Source organism: Desmodus rotundus, chromosome 11 (assembly GCF_022682495.2).
Source record: "Desmodus rotundus isolate HL8 chromosome 11, HLdesRot8A.1, whole genome shotgun sequence".
Lineage (NCBI taxonomy): Eukaryota > Metazoa > Chordata > Mammalia > Chiroptera > Phyllostomidae > Desmodus > Desmodus rotundus.
In genome coordinates this window covers 19,965,857-19,981,775 of record NC_071397.1, presented here as the reverse complement: position 1 = coordinate 19,981,775, position 15,919 = coordinate 19,965,857, and the positions used below count along the sequence as shown (strand labels likewise).

Below are 15,919 nucleotides of genomic sequence, written 5' to 3'. Positions count from 1 at the left end.
ACAAAGAGAAAAGCATAAGTTGCATACTTATTATTAGAGTTCAGAACAACTCCAGCAGAGGCGTTCTGGAGACCAAAATCATCAAAGTCCTTTTCCCTATTGGCGAACTCTATTTATCTTCTCTCTCGGACCACAAGTAACAAATGTCCTTCTATAACTAGAGATGAATAAAACATATGGAGCAGAAATCACGTAACTTTTCACCAGTTTCCTAACACCATTTAGAGTACAAAATTATTCTAATATAGACCAATATTTTCTTTTTAAAAAGTTTGTCATTGGCAACCATTTCTGTGAAATATGTGGTAGATGGTTTTGGAGCGAGTTCATATTTTGATAATAAAAAGGAAGAAAGTAGCTGGTTTGTGTCTATGAGACTTAACCTTTCAATAGGTAGTAATCAAGCAGACGGGGAAAAAGTCTCATAGAATTTGGCCTAAAAGACAGGGTTTTAAGGAAAGGGAATGCTAATATAAACACAAAATTTGATACTTTGGAGACTTGAAATGCCAGCAAAAATTTTAAAATTATCCAAATATAAATAATAAATGCTGTAACAGTACTGGGCTTTTACAATAAAATACTGTGCAAAGATTCCAAGGCTAAGAAAAGAGGGGGGGACTGAGTTTTAGTAGAAGTTTGCCCGCTTGCATTTTTTTTTAACAAATCAAATAATCAAATAGTGAAAGTCTGAATTACTGCAGGGGAATTAAAACCCAGGTTATTCTTTCTGTCTTTAACCCATTTCTTTCCTATTTCAAAGATTCTTGCCTTCCAATTGCTCAATACCTCCTTATTATTTTGTACTCCTATGGGGCAGCCTAGAACCATGTCTAGCATAAAACAGAAAGCCCCAACATACTTGTTATTCAGGTTAATGTGTTGGCCAAATGGACAAAACTAACCTCCTCTTTTAGGTGAATATACATGGAACAATGAACAACAGCTCCCAGATTTTGTGCAGAAACTGCCCTTCTTTGTTCCTCTCAGTTTTTTGGCAAGAAGATTGAGCAGACATGTTTTGGGAGAAATAGCCTTTTTCATGATGAGGCGGCAATGGATGTTTATTGGAATTTGGGTGTAGGGGAAAATGGAAGCTGTAGCTAAATTTTAGGTAAGCCACTCTATAAGATACAAAGGCACTGGGATGATAAAATGTGAAAGAACCCACTGAGAGAAAGGTGCTGTCCTATATCGTTGCTGACAAGGATAGAGCGTTAAGAATTTTGAAAAACTGAAAGGGCAAATGGCAAGTCCAGGTTTCCTGCAGAGCTGGTTGGAAAGATTGCTTATTGTGTGAAACCATGGTAATTTCTTAGCACAAGTCTTTCAAAAGAGTCACTAAAATGAAAATTTTGTGCACTTATTCTCAACTCCAATAGGCACTGCCTCTTGCCTAATAGATAAAATGTAAAGTAATGCCTGTTGGACAAAAGTATTAATCAAAACCAGGAAGAACAATTGGAATTAATTGTTTAGAATGTTTTATAGCATATAATTAATATAAAGTTTTATTATGTAAAAATAGTCAAGTCATAAATGAGGCTCAAGTTTTCCTTTGATCACTTAATGCTTTTGAGATAGGTCAGCCTGATGTAGATACCAACAGGGTTCGTGCACTTCCAAACCTTTTCATCCACACACAGCCCCATTTGGAGAATATACTGTTGTTATGGGATTTTAGCGACACAGTTGGTACAATTTATGTATTTTTAAAGACTTTTAAGAGCAGTTTTAGGTTCATACCAGAATTGAGGGATGTTACAGATTTCCTATGTGTTCCTCGTCCCCACTCACGCACAGCCTTCCCCATTGTCAACATCATGCACCAGAGTGGCACATTTGCTACCAGAGGTGGACCCCATTGACACACCCTAATCACCCCAAGTCTGTACTTTCCCTTAGGGTCCTTTCCTGGTGTTGTGCACTAGGCAGGTCTGGACAGTGTATGATGACATGTATCCCGTGTTATACTGTCATAGGGGGTGTTTTCACTGACTGAAGACTCCTCTGCCCTCTGCCTATTTATCCCTCCCTCCAGCAACCACCGATCTTTTCATTGTCTCTGTGGTGTTGCCTTGTTCAGAATGCCATGTACACTTGGTTTTTTTCTATTTTTTAAACAAAAGATCTCCACCATCTTTCAAATTGGTGACTTCACTCTTGGTGACCTCTGATGCAAAATATTCAATAGTGCTTATATCAGAGTTTATTTAATCATATCAGTCTTACAAGATTTTTGATTCTAAATGAGGGCTCTCAAAATCGATGTTGCAATGAAAATCCTGCAAGGCTGCACAGCATAGTATAATTCCTAAGCTGCCTGGTTCTTATAGTAATTTATACTAAATGCTTCTATCTGTACCCTGAGTTGTGCAGAAGTTTGGAAATCCCGTCTAAAACAACAATTATTTTGGTGCATAAAATATCTAACTCACTCCGTCTATCTACCAATCCATCTATAGTTATCTATCATGTACACATCATCGCATCATTTAATCTTGGGGCCACTACTTACTAGTTGTATAATCCTGGGCAAGATATGTCACCTCTCTGCTTCTAATTCTTCTTAGATAAAGTGAGAATGTTAATAGCATCTGACCCATAGGGTAAGATTATATGAGTTTGGATGATTAAATGAGTTAATATGTACAAAGAACTGAGAACCATGGTACAATACATGCTTATTATAGTGTTAGCCATTATCATTGTTATATATGGTTTCATTTTTCAGAACTGGTACATAAAGAACTCAGATTCCGCCCTGGCTGGTGTAGCTCAGTGGATTGAGTGTGGACCTGTGAACTAAAGGGTCGCTGGTCTGATTCCCAATCAGGGCACATGCCTGTGTTGTGGGCCAGGTCCCCAATTAGGGGGCTCATGAGAGGCAACCACACATTGATGTTTCTCTCCCTCTCTCCTTCTCTCCTCTCTCTCTAAATATAAATAAAAATCTAAAAAAAACTTAAAAAAAGGAACTCAGATTCTTTTTTTACTTTATTTTTTATGTTTTAGTTTTTACTTGTTTATTCTATTACAGTTGTTCCAATTTCTTTCTCTTTCCCTTTTTGCCCATCCATCCAGCCCACCTCTCTTGCCCACATTCAATCTCCTTTCCAATGCCATGTCCATAAGTCATTCATACATGTTCTTTGACCAGTCCCTTCCCCTCCCTTCCACCATTCACCCTCTCCCTTCTCCCCTCCTACAGCTATCAGTCTGTTTCGTGTTTCTATGTCATTGGTTCTATTTTTTTCATTAGTTTATTTTGTTCAATAGATTCCAGTTATAGTGAGGTCATATGGTATTTGTCTTTCATTGACTGGCTTATTTTACTTAGCATAACAGTCTCCAGTTCCCTCCATGCTGTCACAAAAGGTAGGATGACTTCACAGGTGAATTTTACCAAACATTCAAAGAAGAACTAACGCCTATCTTTCTCAAACTATTCCAAAAAATTCAAGAAGAAGGAAGACTCCCAAGCTCTTTTTATGAGGCCAGTATTATCCTAATTCCAAAACCAGGTAAAGACACAACAAAGAAAGAAATTTACAGGCCAATATTTCTGATAAATATAGATGCTAAAATGCTCAAGAACTCTGATCCTTAAATTAGAGAAAACTAGACATTCCTTCTCTCCCTCTCTCTCTAATAAGTAGCCATCCCTTGTCCCTTACTAGGATTTCTTGGCCTTTGAGAATTCAGAAGCAAGAGAGATTTTAGAATCTTTAACCTAATTTGGCCAATCTATCTGAGCGATTACTTATATAATATCAAAAAAATTGTCAATAGACATTTATGTATTTTCCATGATCACATTTTTGCCTAAAAATAATCGACAGAAAGAATATAACTACATGATTTATTATATAATAATATTCATTCAGTGTTAAATAAGCACATGTTGTAGTGACAAGCCCAGTATTAACTATATGTTAAAAAAGATGGATAGCCCTGGCTGGTGTGGCTCAGTGGATTAAGTGCCAGCCTGCAAACCAAAGGGTCACTGGCTCGATCCCCAGCCAGAGCACATGCCTGAGGTGGGGGCTATGTCCCCTGTTGGGGGCACGTGAGAGGCAACTGCATATTGATGTTTCTCTCTCTCTCTTTCTCCTTCCTTTCCCCTCTCTCTAAAAATAAATGAATAAAATATTTTAAAAGAAAGATGGATAGCATCAGAACCTTCCTTCTTAAAAAGCACTGTCACATACAGTGGGAAAGACATGCATGTTAGTAATTATTAAGAAATCAATTCTATCAAAGTTGGTATAAGGTAGTGTGAGGCGTGTAAGCTTAGAGAACCTAAGCAAGTTCCACCCTGGTGTAGCCCAGAGGACTTCATGAGGCACTTGTATGAGAATAGACATTTTCCAGAAATGGAGCACTGGGTGAAGCCATTTCAGACTGATATGCACTGTTATAGAGCCAAATACCAGTGTCAGGTGGCTGGTTATGCGATTATTCCCATGTGAGAGGAGTGTGATATCAGTGAGAAAATTATGAAGAAAGCAAGTTATGAAAAGTAGGTATGTGATGATGAGGAGCTATGGTGTCCTTATAAAGGCAATTAAAAAAAGAGTCATAAAAAAGATACACATTTTTAAAAGTTAAATTTGGCATCAGAGTGAAGGATGGAATGCCAAGAGAGGAAAGTGAAATCCCAAATATGATTAGGGGCCTAGTCCAACACCCCAAGCAATAAAGATTACAGATTGGAGAGAGTGAAAGTAGAAACCAAAACATGTGGAATGAGGCCAGTCGGGGCTGGGTGAAAACGGGTCTCTGGAGATGGGAGTTTCCAGAATAAGTGGAAGGTGCAGAAACAGATGTGGGTATGAGCCCAAATTGTTAGATGACGCATAGGACTTGATAATGCCGTAGAAGATAAGGAAAGAAAAAAAATCAAGGGTAGAGCCTTCAGTGGGAACATCAGCACTTCAAGTATTAAATAAAGAGAAAGAGCAATTTTATGAAAGAGACCAATGACTGACAGAGATGTAGGAGAGAAGAGATAAAGTATTACCCACCATTAAGTTACCAGGAGAGGATGTTGAAGAAGTACGAGATAACCAAGTGTATAAAGGGCTTCCAACAGGTTAACTAGTCTAGAAATGGGTCAGTTTAGTGAGGCTTTGTGGACCAATTTAATGAAGGATATAAGGGAGAAAGAAAGAAAATCAAAAAACTTAACTGAATTTTCTGGCTTGGGCCTCTAGATTATTGGTGATCCTGTTCATCAAAATAGTCAACATTGAAGGAGTGAAGTCAGAAGTAAAAATAGTGAGTAGGAGGCATCTGGGAAACTTGTTTAGAGATATCTGCAAGGCTGTCTGAAGCTCAGGTTTGTGGACAGGTTTTTGTGCAGTGAGCTCTAAGGTGAGAAGGTTGAGTCATCCACAGAGATGCTTTGCTAAGCAGAGTTAAGCAAACACACCAGAGAGTTATTATTTGGGGGGGTCTGTTCTGCATCACACATTCATGCAGAGAAAAACACAGTTATTCCTTCACAAATAAATAACACTAATTCCTACTGGGTTGTACATACGGTCAAGTGAGGAGTTCACTGGATTTTGAAATCCCTCATCTCGGTGGGGGGACTTGGTATTGTTTTAGGTTTGTCATGAATTTCTCTACCCCTAAGGCCAAAACGTACTGTTTCTGCTGCTTTACCTCTTCTTGTATCTTCATTCACTTGTCATTTCCACTTTCTATAAACTAATTAAAATCCTGATGCTGTAGGTACTGACTTCCTTTATGTCCTGCTCCTTGGGGGAAGTGAGCGTTGGAATGCTAATATCTTGTCTTTTACTTTGAAACACAATATCTCATATTTGGCTTAAGCCACTGTCGTGCTTAAATTTTAAATTCTATTTTGGATATTTTTCTGGTTTTTGTTTTTACATATTTGTCTATATTTAATCTAGTAGAGAAGCTAATGCTAGATTTTAAAGAAAAAAAAAACCCCATATTGGTATATACAGTTTTTTGGACTTGATCTTCTTTTGTACCCTTCAGAGCTACCCTAGCCTCTGTTTATGTATTTGGTTGCTTTTCAGGTATGAGCAGCCAGACCATTGAAGCTTTGTGTAGATCTCATGATTTTTTTTATCCACTTTTAATCTCCATGTATTTTATTTTGATTTTTTGTAATGATTTTTTTCTAGAACAAAATATTTTTTAAAAATCAAACTAAGAAAAAATTTGAATTTTTACTCATTTCAGAAACTAACTGTAAAGAAATTGCCATAAAGTATTTAACAGTGCTTCCAATGTTTTGGCACTGATTTCCCGATATTATTACCATAAAGAGACAAAACAGAGAAATGATGTATTTCTGATAGCTGCATTGTGGTCGAGGAATGTTAGCAAATTTTTCTAGCGTTGACTGTGGTACCAGAACGTTTTTGTAATTTCTGGCACAATTCTTCCTTTGTGGGCAGGTTCATCAACAGTAGCATTTTGTCCATTTTATTTTAATATCTGAAGGACTGCCAATCAATATTTTTTAAAGATATAAATCTCATTTCCTTCCCTTCCTCCCACAGTTTATTCAGCCAGCCATTTATAGTAAACCTAGCAGCAGACTTTGCTGGTTTGGGTACAACCTTTACTTCACTCAGTATCCATTAATTTTTATTTCTGACAGAACAAGCATATGGTCCTAACGCTCTATGAAATCAGACTCTTGGAACCAGGTTCTGTTATAAATTTCATTGCTCGTTACCTTTATGCGATGTTACATTATATACATCACTTAGCCGGCATGAAAGGCCGCATAGATGGAACAGATATATTTTGACATTTAAGTTTTCTTTCTTTTTTTATAAACATGGAATTCAAATAACCACATGCATAGCTTATGGTTTTTCACATGTACTTGTGTGTGTTATTGGCTACAAAGTCTTTATTCATATTCAATGTTTTTAATTAATACAGGGATAAACAAATAAATATTTTCCTTATTGTCTAACATAAGAGTTGGCAAAATAAGGCCTGAGAGACAAATTCAGCCCATTGCTTGTTTTTGTACAGCCCAGTTGCTAAGAGTATTTTTTATATTTTAGATGGTTGAAAAAGACTCAAAAGAAGAATAATACTTTTTTTTCACCTAGAATTCATATAAAATTCAAATTTTAGTGTCTATAAGTGAACTTTATTGGAATATAGCCATATCCATGCATTTACATATTGACTATGGGTGGTACTTTCATGTTCTAGCAGCAATGATGAGCTGTTGTAAGGGAGGGAACGCTATTGCTTAAAATATTGACTATCTTTTTAGAGAAAATGGTTGCTGACCCATTGTCTAATACAGAGCTGACTTTCTTTTATCCTAAATACCAATAAATTTATACAATCAAACTAATACCATAACTGATTTTTCCCTAAAAATAATATAGGGAACTTGCCCATTTCGTGTTATTGTACATAGTGTTATAATACGCTTGCCCATTGCCTAACGAAAGTTAACATGTGCTATTCTGATTGAGGGAGAAATTTATCCAAAGAATAAGAGTGCCGAGTTTCAAATAAATTCTCTCTCCTCCATCTTCTATCATCATCAACATATTAATTTGTTTAATGAAGGTAATTGTACAGTGGGAATATCTATCAACTAGAAGGCAAGGTGTCTCTAGGCTCAAAAATTAAACATTGTCTTATTTTGTAGACTAACATTAAATAAATAATGAGTTGAAGTAACTGTGAAAGGCAGATGACAGAGTCCACTAAGAGAGGTTCCTGGAATCTTTGATGTGCCTACATTTTCTTTAGAGGTTGAGGATAGTTAAGCTGAAAGGGGATATCTGACCACAGATTGCTCTGCATAGTAAACAGCTACATTGAACTTCCAGAGATGACTGTCAGAGTAAATGTAGCATTGATTTCCAGGAGAAAAACTTAGCTGTCGTCTCTGAAAATAAATGATTTTGCTGGCTCCTTTACCCTAAATGCTTCCCTATTTCATATTTCAGGTTGGAAATAATCAACATGGGTTAGCTTTTAAAATGCTGTTGGTACAAAGTGTGAACAAACTTGAAGACAACATAAAAAAGCCATGGACACAGATAACAGAGTGCTGAATGGCTACAGGGAAGGGGGAGCGGGGGATGGGAGGAGGGACCAAAGGGAGAGAAAATGGGGACATCTGTAATAGTGTCAACAAAAAAAAAATAAAGGAAAAAATGGGGGGAAAAGACAATATAGAAAGATTTTCTGAAAAGTTCTCTGTTGCTTCAATATTTTGTTTTATTCCAAAAGCAAGATTAGGGCTCTCCATTTAGCCTTAAATATATTAAATAATTATAAAAAGTTATGGGTTTTTAAGGTTATATTCCAAATACATAATGGAAATAGTGTATTTTTTTGCTTCAAATTATTTGTGGAAGACTCTGATTAATTAATTCATTAATACCTCAAATATTTTTTGACTACTTCCTGTGTGCCAGGCACTGTCCCTGACACTTGAGATTCACCAGTGAACTGAACAGAACCAAGTGAGACTTTTTGCCCTTGTGGAGTTGACAGTCTAGTAGGAGGAAATAGACAAGAACCAAAGTGCATAATAAATGAGTAAATGACATAGCATGTTAAAGAGGATAAGTGAAATGGAAAGAACTTAGAGCAGAGGGAGGGAGGTCAGGGATGTCTAGCTGGTTTATGGTAGTCAGTGAAGCCCTCGTTGACAAGATGATGCTTAAGTGAAGAGTTGAGGAAGCTGTAGGTATTAACTATATAGATATCCAAAGGCAGAGCATTTCAGAGAGAAAGGATAGTGAGAGCGAAGGGCCTAAGATGAGGGAAGGCTAACGTGTATGAAACAGCAAGGAGGTGTCATGGCCAGAGTGGAGAGAAGGAGAGGAGAAGAAGGAAATGAGTCAGAGAAGTAACGGAGCCAAATCACATAGCCTTATAAGCCACTGTGAGGATATTTCATTCTCATGGTTATGGGGAACCATCATGGGACTTTTTGCTAGGGAGTGATATAATTCAGTTGACTTATTAAAATGGTCTACTTGGCTGCTTTGTTGAAGGGGAGCCAGGGCAGAAGCAGGGAAAATATAAATGAGGATATTGCAATAATTCAGGTGAGAGAGGATGGTGGCTTGCACAAGGACCTGTCATCAAGGTGGTGGGAATGGGTGGATTTTGGACACATTTGAAGGTAAAATGTGTAGGATTTCCTAAAAGATTATATGTGGGAGAGAAAAAAGGAGTATTTTTTGACTTCAAATATTTTTTGGTTTTGTAAAAAAATGTTACACCTCTCCCTTCTTCACTGCTATCAGTCAAGAATGAGAGGTAGGGCAGGTTTTAGGACAACCTAAAGGTTAACTTTGGGTCTCCTGAGTTTAAAATATTGATTAAAATAAAATCAACTCCGTATGATCCCAAGTGGTACTTTCCCTATGTCTTCCTCAGGGACGATGTTAAAGAATATCGTATAAATATTTCATATATATAAATATGTCAAGTGCCACTATGGGTGTGCACAAATTAATGAATGAGCAGTCACTGAGCACCTAGTATTCAATGAATGACAGGCATCAGGTTGCATACCATACACAGAGGGAGGTCTAACCAAATCCTTGTTAGACCCCAAAAGGTGAATGGTGTTGTTTACATGTGCAGAAGAGACTCAGGACAGGTGACCTACCTGAAGTTCACATGGTTAGTAAGTTGCTCTAGCTTTAGGAATCAAGCTCATTATTTTACAACTTCAAATATAGCCTCTTTTTAAATAGTGAGTTTACAAAAGAAATATGATTAGTATATCCAATAAACTGCCATTTGTTTAAAATCTGATTTTTATCTTCAGATTATAATACAAGTGAACAAAAACAAGCCTGTAAAAAGCATGAACTCTACGTGAGTTTCCGGGATCTGGGGTGGCAGGTAAGGATGATCCATCAATTCTGGTGCTTCTGTTCTGCTTTATAATAATTCCTGACTATTCAATATGTGGATTATCTACATTATTTTTATTTAGCCATTATTCTTTCACTATTGAAACATAATTATTAGTTTTACAGTAAAAAGAAAAACTGTTGAAGAAGAAATGATATCTATAATATATAGAAAATGAAAAAGGTACTGTTGTCTAAATATTTCAAACTTTTAATTTTAAAACTATTTTTTTCAGATTAACTCAAGCAATTTCCTCTGCCACCAATTTCTCCAAACTATCAGTCTAAGAAATAGAATTCTCAATTATACTGTCTCTGTCATAAAAAAAAATCAGACAACCATTTCTTTCCTGAACTTAAATCAGACAACTATTTTTTTTCCTGAACTTTTAGCTCCTTTTTACATTTGCTTCATAAACATATGATAAGCTTCACAAACAGGGTGAAAACCTCTGGAATACTAAGTAAGAGACTCCGAAACAATCTTTATAATAATCACTTAAACTGAAGTTTTTTAGATTATATTGTCCTATTACAATGACTTTCAGAATATGGACTATTTTATTGAGAAGTAATATTGCAATGGAAACATTTTCAAATTTTACATTTGAGCCAAGTTTTACCTCTCTGGAAAAAAATTAGGGCAATTATTACATATGCCAATTTTTTAGCTTCCTAAAATTTTTAATGTGTAAAATTTTGAGGAATTTTCTCCAATTCATTTCTTCTAAAGAGACTATAAAGTTAATTCACGGATGAAAAGAAAAACAGTACAAGGAACAAGTATTCAAGCTTTAGGAGGTTGATAAGCTTCTGAAACCAGGAATGATATATTAAGAAGTAATGAGAATTATCTTGTTTATACTTTTTTTTCTGGTTCATTTGAACTTTCCAGAGTTCATCGTTTCCTGTTTAAAGAATATTTAGAATGCTATTCCATGATTATGGTTTTATTCATGAATGCATGGGTTTATACATACTATGAATATTGTACATAGCAATCTCTTGCGAGAAATTACAGAGGACATTTTCTTGTGAAAATATTTATAATTTTTTGGTAAACTTTAATGTAGAAATAAATCAAAGGCTTGGAGGAGGCTATCCTTTTAGACTAATTGTTGGGCCAAGAAGAGAAAGAAACTATCAAAATTTATATGTATTTGAGGATTTTTAAGAATTATTTTTTGATGATATTACTTATTTCTTCTTTTTGTGCATTTTAGGACTGGATTATAGCACCAGAAGGATATGCTGCATTTTATTGTGATGGAGAATGTTCTTTTCCACTCAATGCCCATATGAATGCCACCAACCACGCCATAGTTCAAACTCTGGTATGCTTTATTTTTGTAGGATTGAAACTGGTTTAAAATGGAAGACTCATGTAAAGTTATTTTAAAGGAAAGCATCCACTTGTAGTTATCAATGCATTATTTTCTCTTCTCAAACTCCTTTGGCACTTTTTAGACCCCAAGTAACACATTATGGGGATGGTCAGAAAATTCGGGCTGGTTTAAAGAATGATCCTGACTCCAGATTGGGGAAGACTCAGTGCGGAAGGTTGGAGTAATCACACGATGTGGTCATTCCATCCCGACTTCTTCACTGTGCAGCATGACTAAGCACACAGGTTCCCAGGGACTGCTCCTAACCTAGCAATTCATTAGTAATCATTGCAAAAACATTGAATAATCACTGTAGTGAATTTCATCTGAGGGTTTTTACTCTAATTATTTAAGGATATTCCATAACACACTGTGGCATTAAGAAAATTCTTAATGTAGAATATAAGTAGAAGACACATTTCTATTTCTTGATAGTTTTTTGTGTGTAATCTTTAAGGTGGAAATTAATCTTCCTTTTTTTCCCCATCTGGACTCAGGAATTCAGAGTCATTTAATCTGTAATAACCTCAGCTTATTTTTGTGAAAAGATAATGAAATGTTGACTTCATGGTCTCTAAATGGTTGTACTGTATTTAGTGAGCTCATGAAATCTCTCGAGACTCTGATGTACCTGCCTTACGGTGTGTGACTCACTGATGTGGTGGAGGGACAACCTCTGGAACACTGAGTGAGAGGCTCCTAGAAGGTGCAATAGACTGTATGATATAATTCCAAATTAATGTTTTGATTAATATGAAACATTTTTGTAATTAGTAGAGAAGGAAAGGAACAAATTACTTTAGACTCCAGATGTAATGGTGGAAATTGGGTTGTTTGGTAGATGGCAGTAAGAGAGCAGTAGCTATTGGGAAAAAAAATCTATCTTTGTGGACAAGGCTTGTTTATGACCAAGAAAAAAAGAGTAACTATTAGAGTTTGTGAGGAGTTGGCACTTCCAGAAGTCCCTTTTCTTTTCATAATTAATTTAAAATTTTAAGCTGATGAAAAGAGTAACTTAGCTTCCTTCTGAATAAGGAATGGTGTATACACAGATTCCATTTTTGAATGCCCATGTTTTGCTGGTGTCTTCACTGACTTCATAGGAACTACAGACTAGCTAGACACCAAACACACGTCTATGACAACGAGGACATGGCATTGCCAAACATTTTGGAAAAAACTGTGGTGTCAAAGAAACAGAGATAAACCACACATGTATTTTGAAAGGTAGCCATTCATAAATTTTCTTCTTTTTCTGATTCTTAACTAATAAGATTGCCTACTTCCCTGCCGTATACCAAGTATAGAAAAAATTCCTGGAGGAATTTTGAGGTTTGCTGTGCCTTCACCTTTGCTATCTGTAAAGATAAGTACTTCCTGGTACAGAATAACATTTCTAGGGGGTGCGCAGTAGGCCTGCTCTGTAAGGGTGTTTGTGTATTCACACTTCCACCGGTAAAAAAAAGCTCTCTGTGAAGTGTAGCTTTTTATCCACCTCTGTGAAAATCCGCACGACTGGAAGTGGATGGCATTGCAGGAATGCTGCTGTTTGACGCCTTCAGAGGAGAGCCAGGGTACATCACTGTCTTTCTGTGATGTCGCCGAGGAACAGCCACTATCAGCTCATAAAAAGTGCTACTTAATTTCTCAGAAACTTCTTTGCCTCTTTTTTACTGCCATTCCAATGACTCAGAAAGTAGACTTTTGCTTCCTGAGATATGTGTATAATGCAACCATGTTTCCCTCAGGCTCAGCAATGCTTAATTATTGGGGGGGGGGGAAGCCTATAAACACTACCCTTTCTCTTCTTTTTCTTTTTTTAAAATAAATATATAATTACATATTGTCAGCTTTTAGGGCTGTAGTCTAGAAGGCAGTGTCGAAAAACAACATTTAAAAAAGATCTAACATGCATTTGGAACAAGACCCTGCTCCGCATCACTGTCCTGGGATGTGGGACATAAGTCACCACAAAACTTGAAGCGTGCATGGGAAGTTCGATTTCTTCCCCTGGCATTGTGCGCTCTCTGTGTTTGTTCTATGAAGGACCTGAAACAAGCAGACAGGCATGTTTGTTGTTAACAGAGAGCAAGTTGTTAAAAGAGAGAATATGTTTGAGAAACCATTCAAGAACCATCTTTTTTTCTCAGCAACTGCTTCGTAAGGCAGCCAAGCTCCATTGAAATGAGGTTGTCAGCCAGGCCTGCGTGTGCTAAGGAAGACAAAACTGATGAGGGATGCAAGCTGTATCTGAAGTTTGTAGAAACTATGCAACTTTTAGCCTTGTGAGGTCTTAGGAAATTTCAAGTTCACGTTAGATCACCTCATTTTTCCTGCTGTTTCTGTCCACATTCAGGGCTCTTATATCATTTCAGCCAAGACATGGTACAGCCAAACTCTAAGAGGCTATATTTGCTTTTTGTAGATCCCTTAGGACTCATCAGTGGGACTTCCCATAAAGTCCTCCGAGGGAAGGACGAGGGTAGATGGATAGAAACGGGGGAACCAGGTTCTGGCTCCTTGCTCAAACCGCAGGCGGACTGCCAGTCTGATCAGAATGAGAGTAAACCCTTTAAGTTATTTCATTTTCCATGTGCCGCCACCTTTTTTTTTAGGCTTTTGGGGGAGGTGGGTATTCAATTTGTGAAATATCTATGCTCTTCACTTCTGATTTAGCTTAGCCTGCTCCGTGGAGTTTGTCTAGGGAAGAAAGAAACTAAAAGGATATTAATCTCTGGCCAATCTGCTAAGAAATTCTGTGGAGATACTCATGAACCAGCAATAACTTAGTGAAAGAACATTTCTTTATGGTAGTAAGTTAAAAAAAATTGTGGAGAAGAGTTGAAATTGTGGCTTTAAAGCAAGTATTGGAAGATACCTGGAGTTTATTTTGCTGTGATATTTAAGCTTCCTTTACCACAGAAAATTAAGTGTTGGCACAAATTTTATGACTTATTGTTTAATTACCCTTTGAAAAGTAATTTGTAGACTCAAGTCTTTCTACAGTCCAATTGTGTGGCTTTATTGATTTGCATTTATAACTTCTGTATTTCTCATGAAGTAAACAGAAGTTGTTTTAACCAAAAGCAACTCAGTGCTAGTTGCCATGTTCTTTTTCCCAGGAAAATTTCCACTGCTTTTTGCATAGAGGGAATTTTCCTTACTTGTTTGAACATTTTTCAAGCCTCCAGCACATAATTAGAACTGCTGGTTTGATTCTAGGTATTAATGCTTAAGAATACATCCTTTACTACGAGTTCCCTACCCCGCTCCTGCTATTGAACACAAAGAGGAGAATAGTAGCTGAAAGGTGGGCATGATTGTGAGCGATAAGGCAAGCATATTATTTTAAAGCTGCAGACAAAATATCTATGTTATTTCTTAAAAAAACAAAACAATTTTTCTTTCTCAGGTTCATCTGATGTTTCCTGAACACGTGCCAAAGCCTTGTTGTGCTCCGACCAAATTAAACGCCATCTCTGTGCTGTATTTTGATGACAGCTCCAATGTCATTTTGAAAAAATACAGAAATATGGTGGTGCGCTCTTGTGGCTGCCACTAATGCTAAATAATAATAGGAATAAGAAAAAGATCTGTATTTAGGTTTATGGATACAATAAAAAGTATACTTTCAGACAAAAGGAGAATTTTGTAAAATTAGTCTGGCTCATTTCATCTCTCTGCCTATGTACAATATCATGTATATAGTTACTTTTATTTATTTAAAGGTATATATTCTCCTTTGTGGATACCTTATCATTAAAATCTATTTTATAGGTCACTACATTATACAGTAGATTACCCAGTCTAACTTTCAATGATATATGCTAAGTCCAGTTCAATTGTTTAAATTTTTTTTTCTAATACAATTTTTATAGAACTTTGGAATTAGAACTCATTTGATTGTTAAATAATTTTGAAGTAGATCGAATGCATTTGGTTATGTTGAACAAATGAAAACTATAATAGGATATTTATAGAAATCAAACTTTAAAAATAAACCCAAACAAAGATGCTTAAACACATTTTTTTTTGAGTTTTCTGCTTCATTAGATAAAGTGAAATATTGTACTGGATTTGAAAAAATAAATGGTAGGCAGAACATAGAACCTGACAGATTGCACATAATTGTTATGACTGTTTGCTTTAACAGGATTGGTGTAACTCTAGGGGCACGTTCCTTCTTGGCTTGTGAAAGGTAGATTTTGCAAAGAGCTCAAAGCTTCGGGAACTCAGTGGAGACAGGCTTGAGCCTCTGTCCATAACTTTCCAAGTTAATACTAAAAAATTGCAGTACAACCTTCTTACCTCAAATAAATCATGTCTGCCTACTATCTAGAACAGTGCTGCTGCAGATTTTTTTCCCTGATTTAAAAGGAGTCCAAAATAAAGAAAAATTTACATGGGCTTCATTTCGCTCCCCACAGACAAGAGTCACCGCATGCATAAAATATACTGGAGCAAGATGCCGACAGAGCCATTTTCTCTAGCTCTCCTTTATAACGGAGTCCGCTGATTGATGTGATGTGAGGGATTTTATTTAGAGTGAAAGCACTGAAACTAAACTGGGGGAAATTACCAAAAATCCCAGAATGGCTTTGACAGAATTGCCATTTTGAAAGAACAGCT

General features: G+C 36.4%; 1 protein-coding gene across 1 annotated transcript in view; it reads left to right on the top strand.

The window, feature by feature from the left end:
- BMP5 (bone morphogenetic protein 5) overlaps window positions 1–14,940 on the top strand; it is a 114,176-nt gene extending 99,236 nt beyond the window's left edge. Inside the window, exons 5-7 of the mRNA XM_024557910.3 lie at window positions 9,818–9,894; window positions 11,129–11,239; window positions 14,703–14,940. Of these exons, the coding sequence (XP_024413678.2) occupies window positions 9,818–9,894; window positions 11,129–11,239; window positions 14,703–14,852 (338 nt within the window). The 3' untranslated portion in view covers window positions 14,853–14,940. The remainder of the gene's footprint in view (window positions 1–9,817; window positions 9,895–11,128; window positions 11,240–14,702) is intronic.
- Window positions 14,941–15,919: the final 979 nt, after the last annotated feature.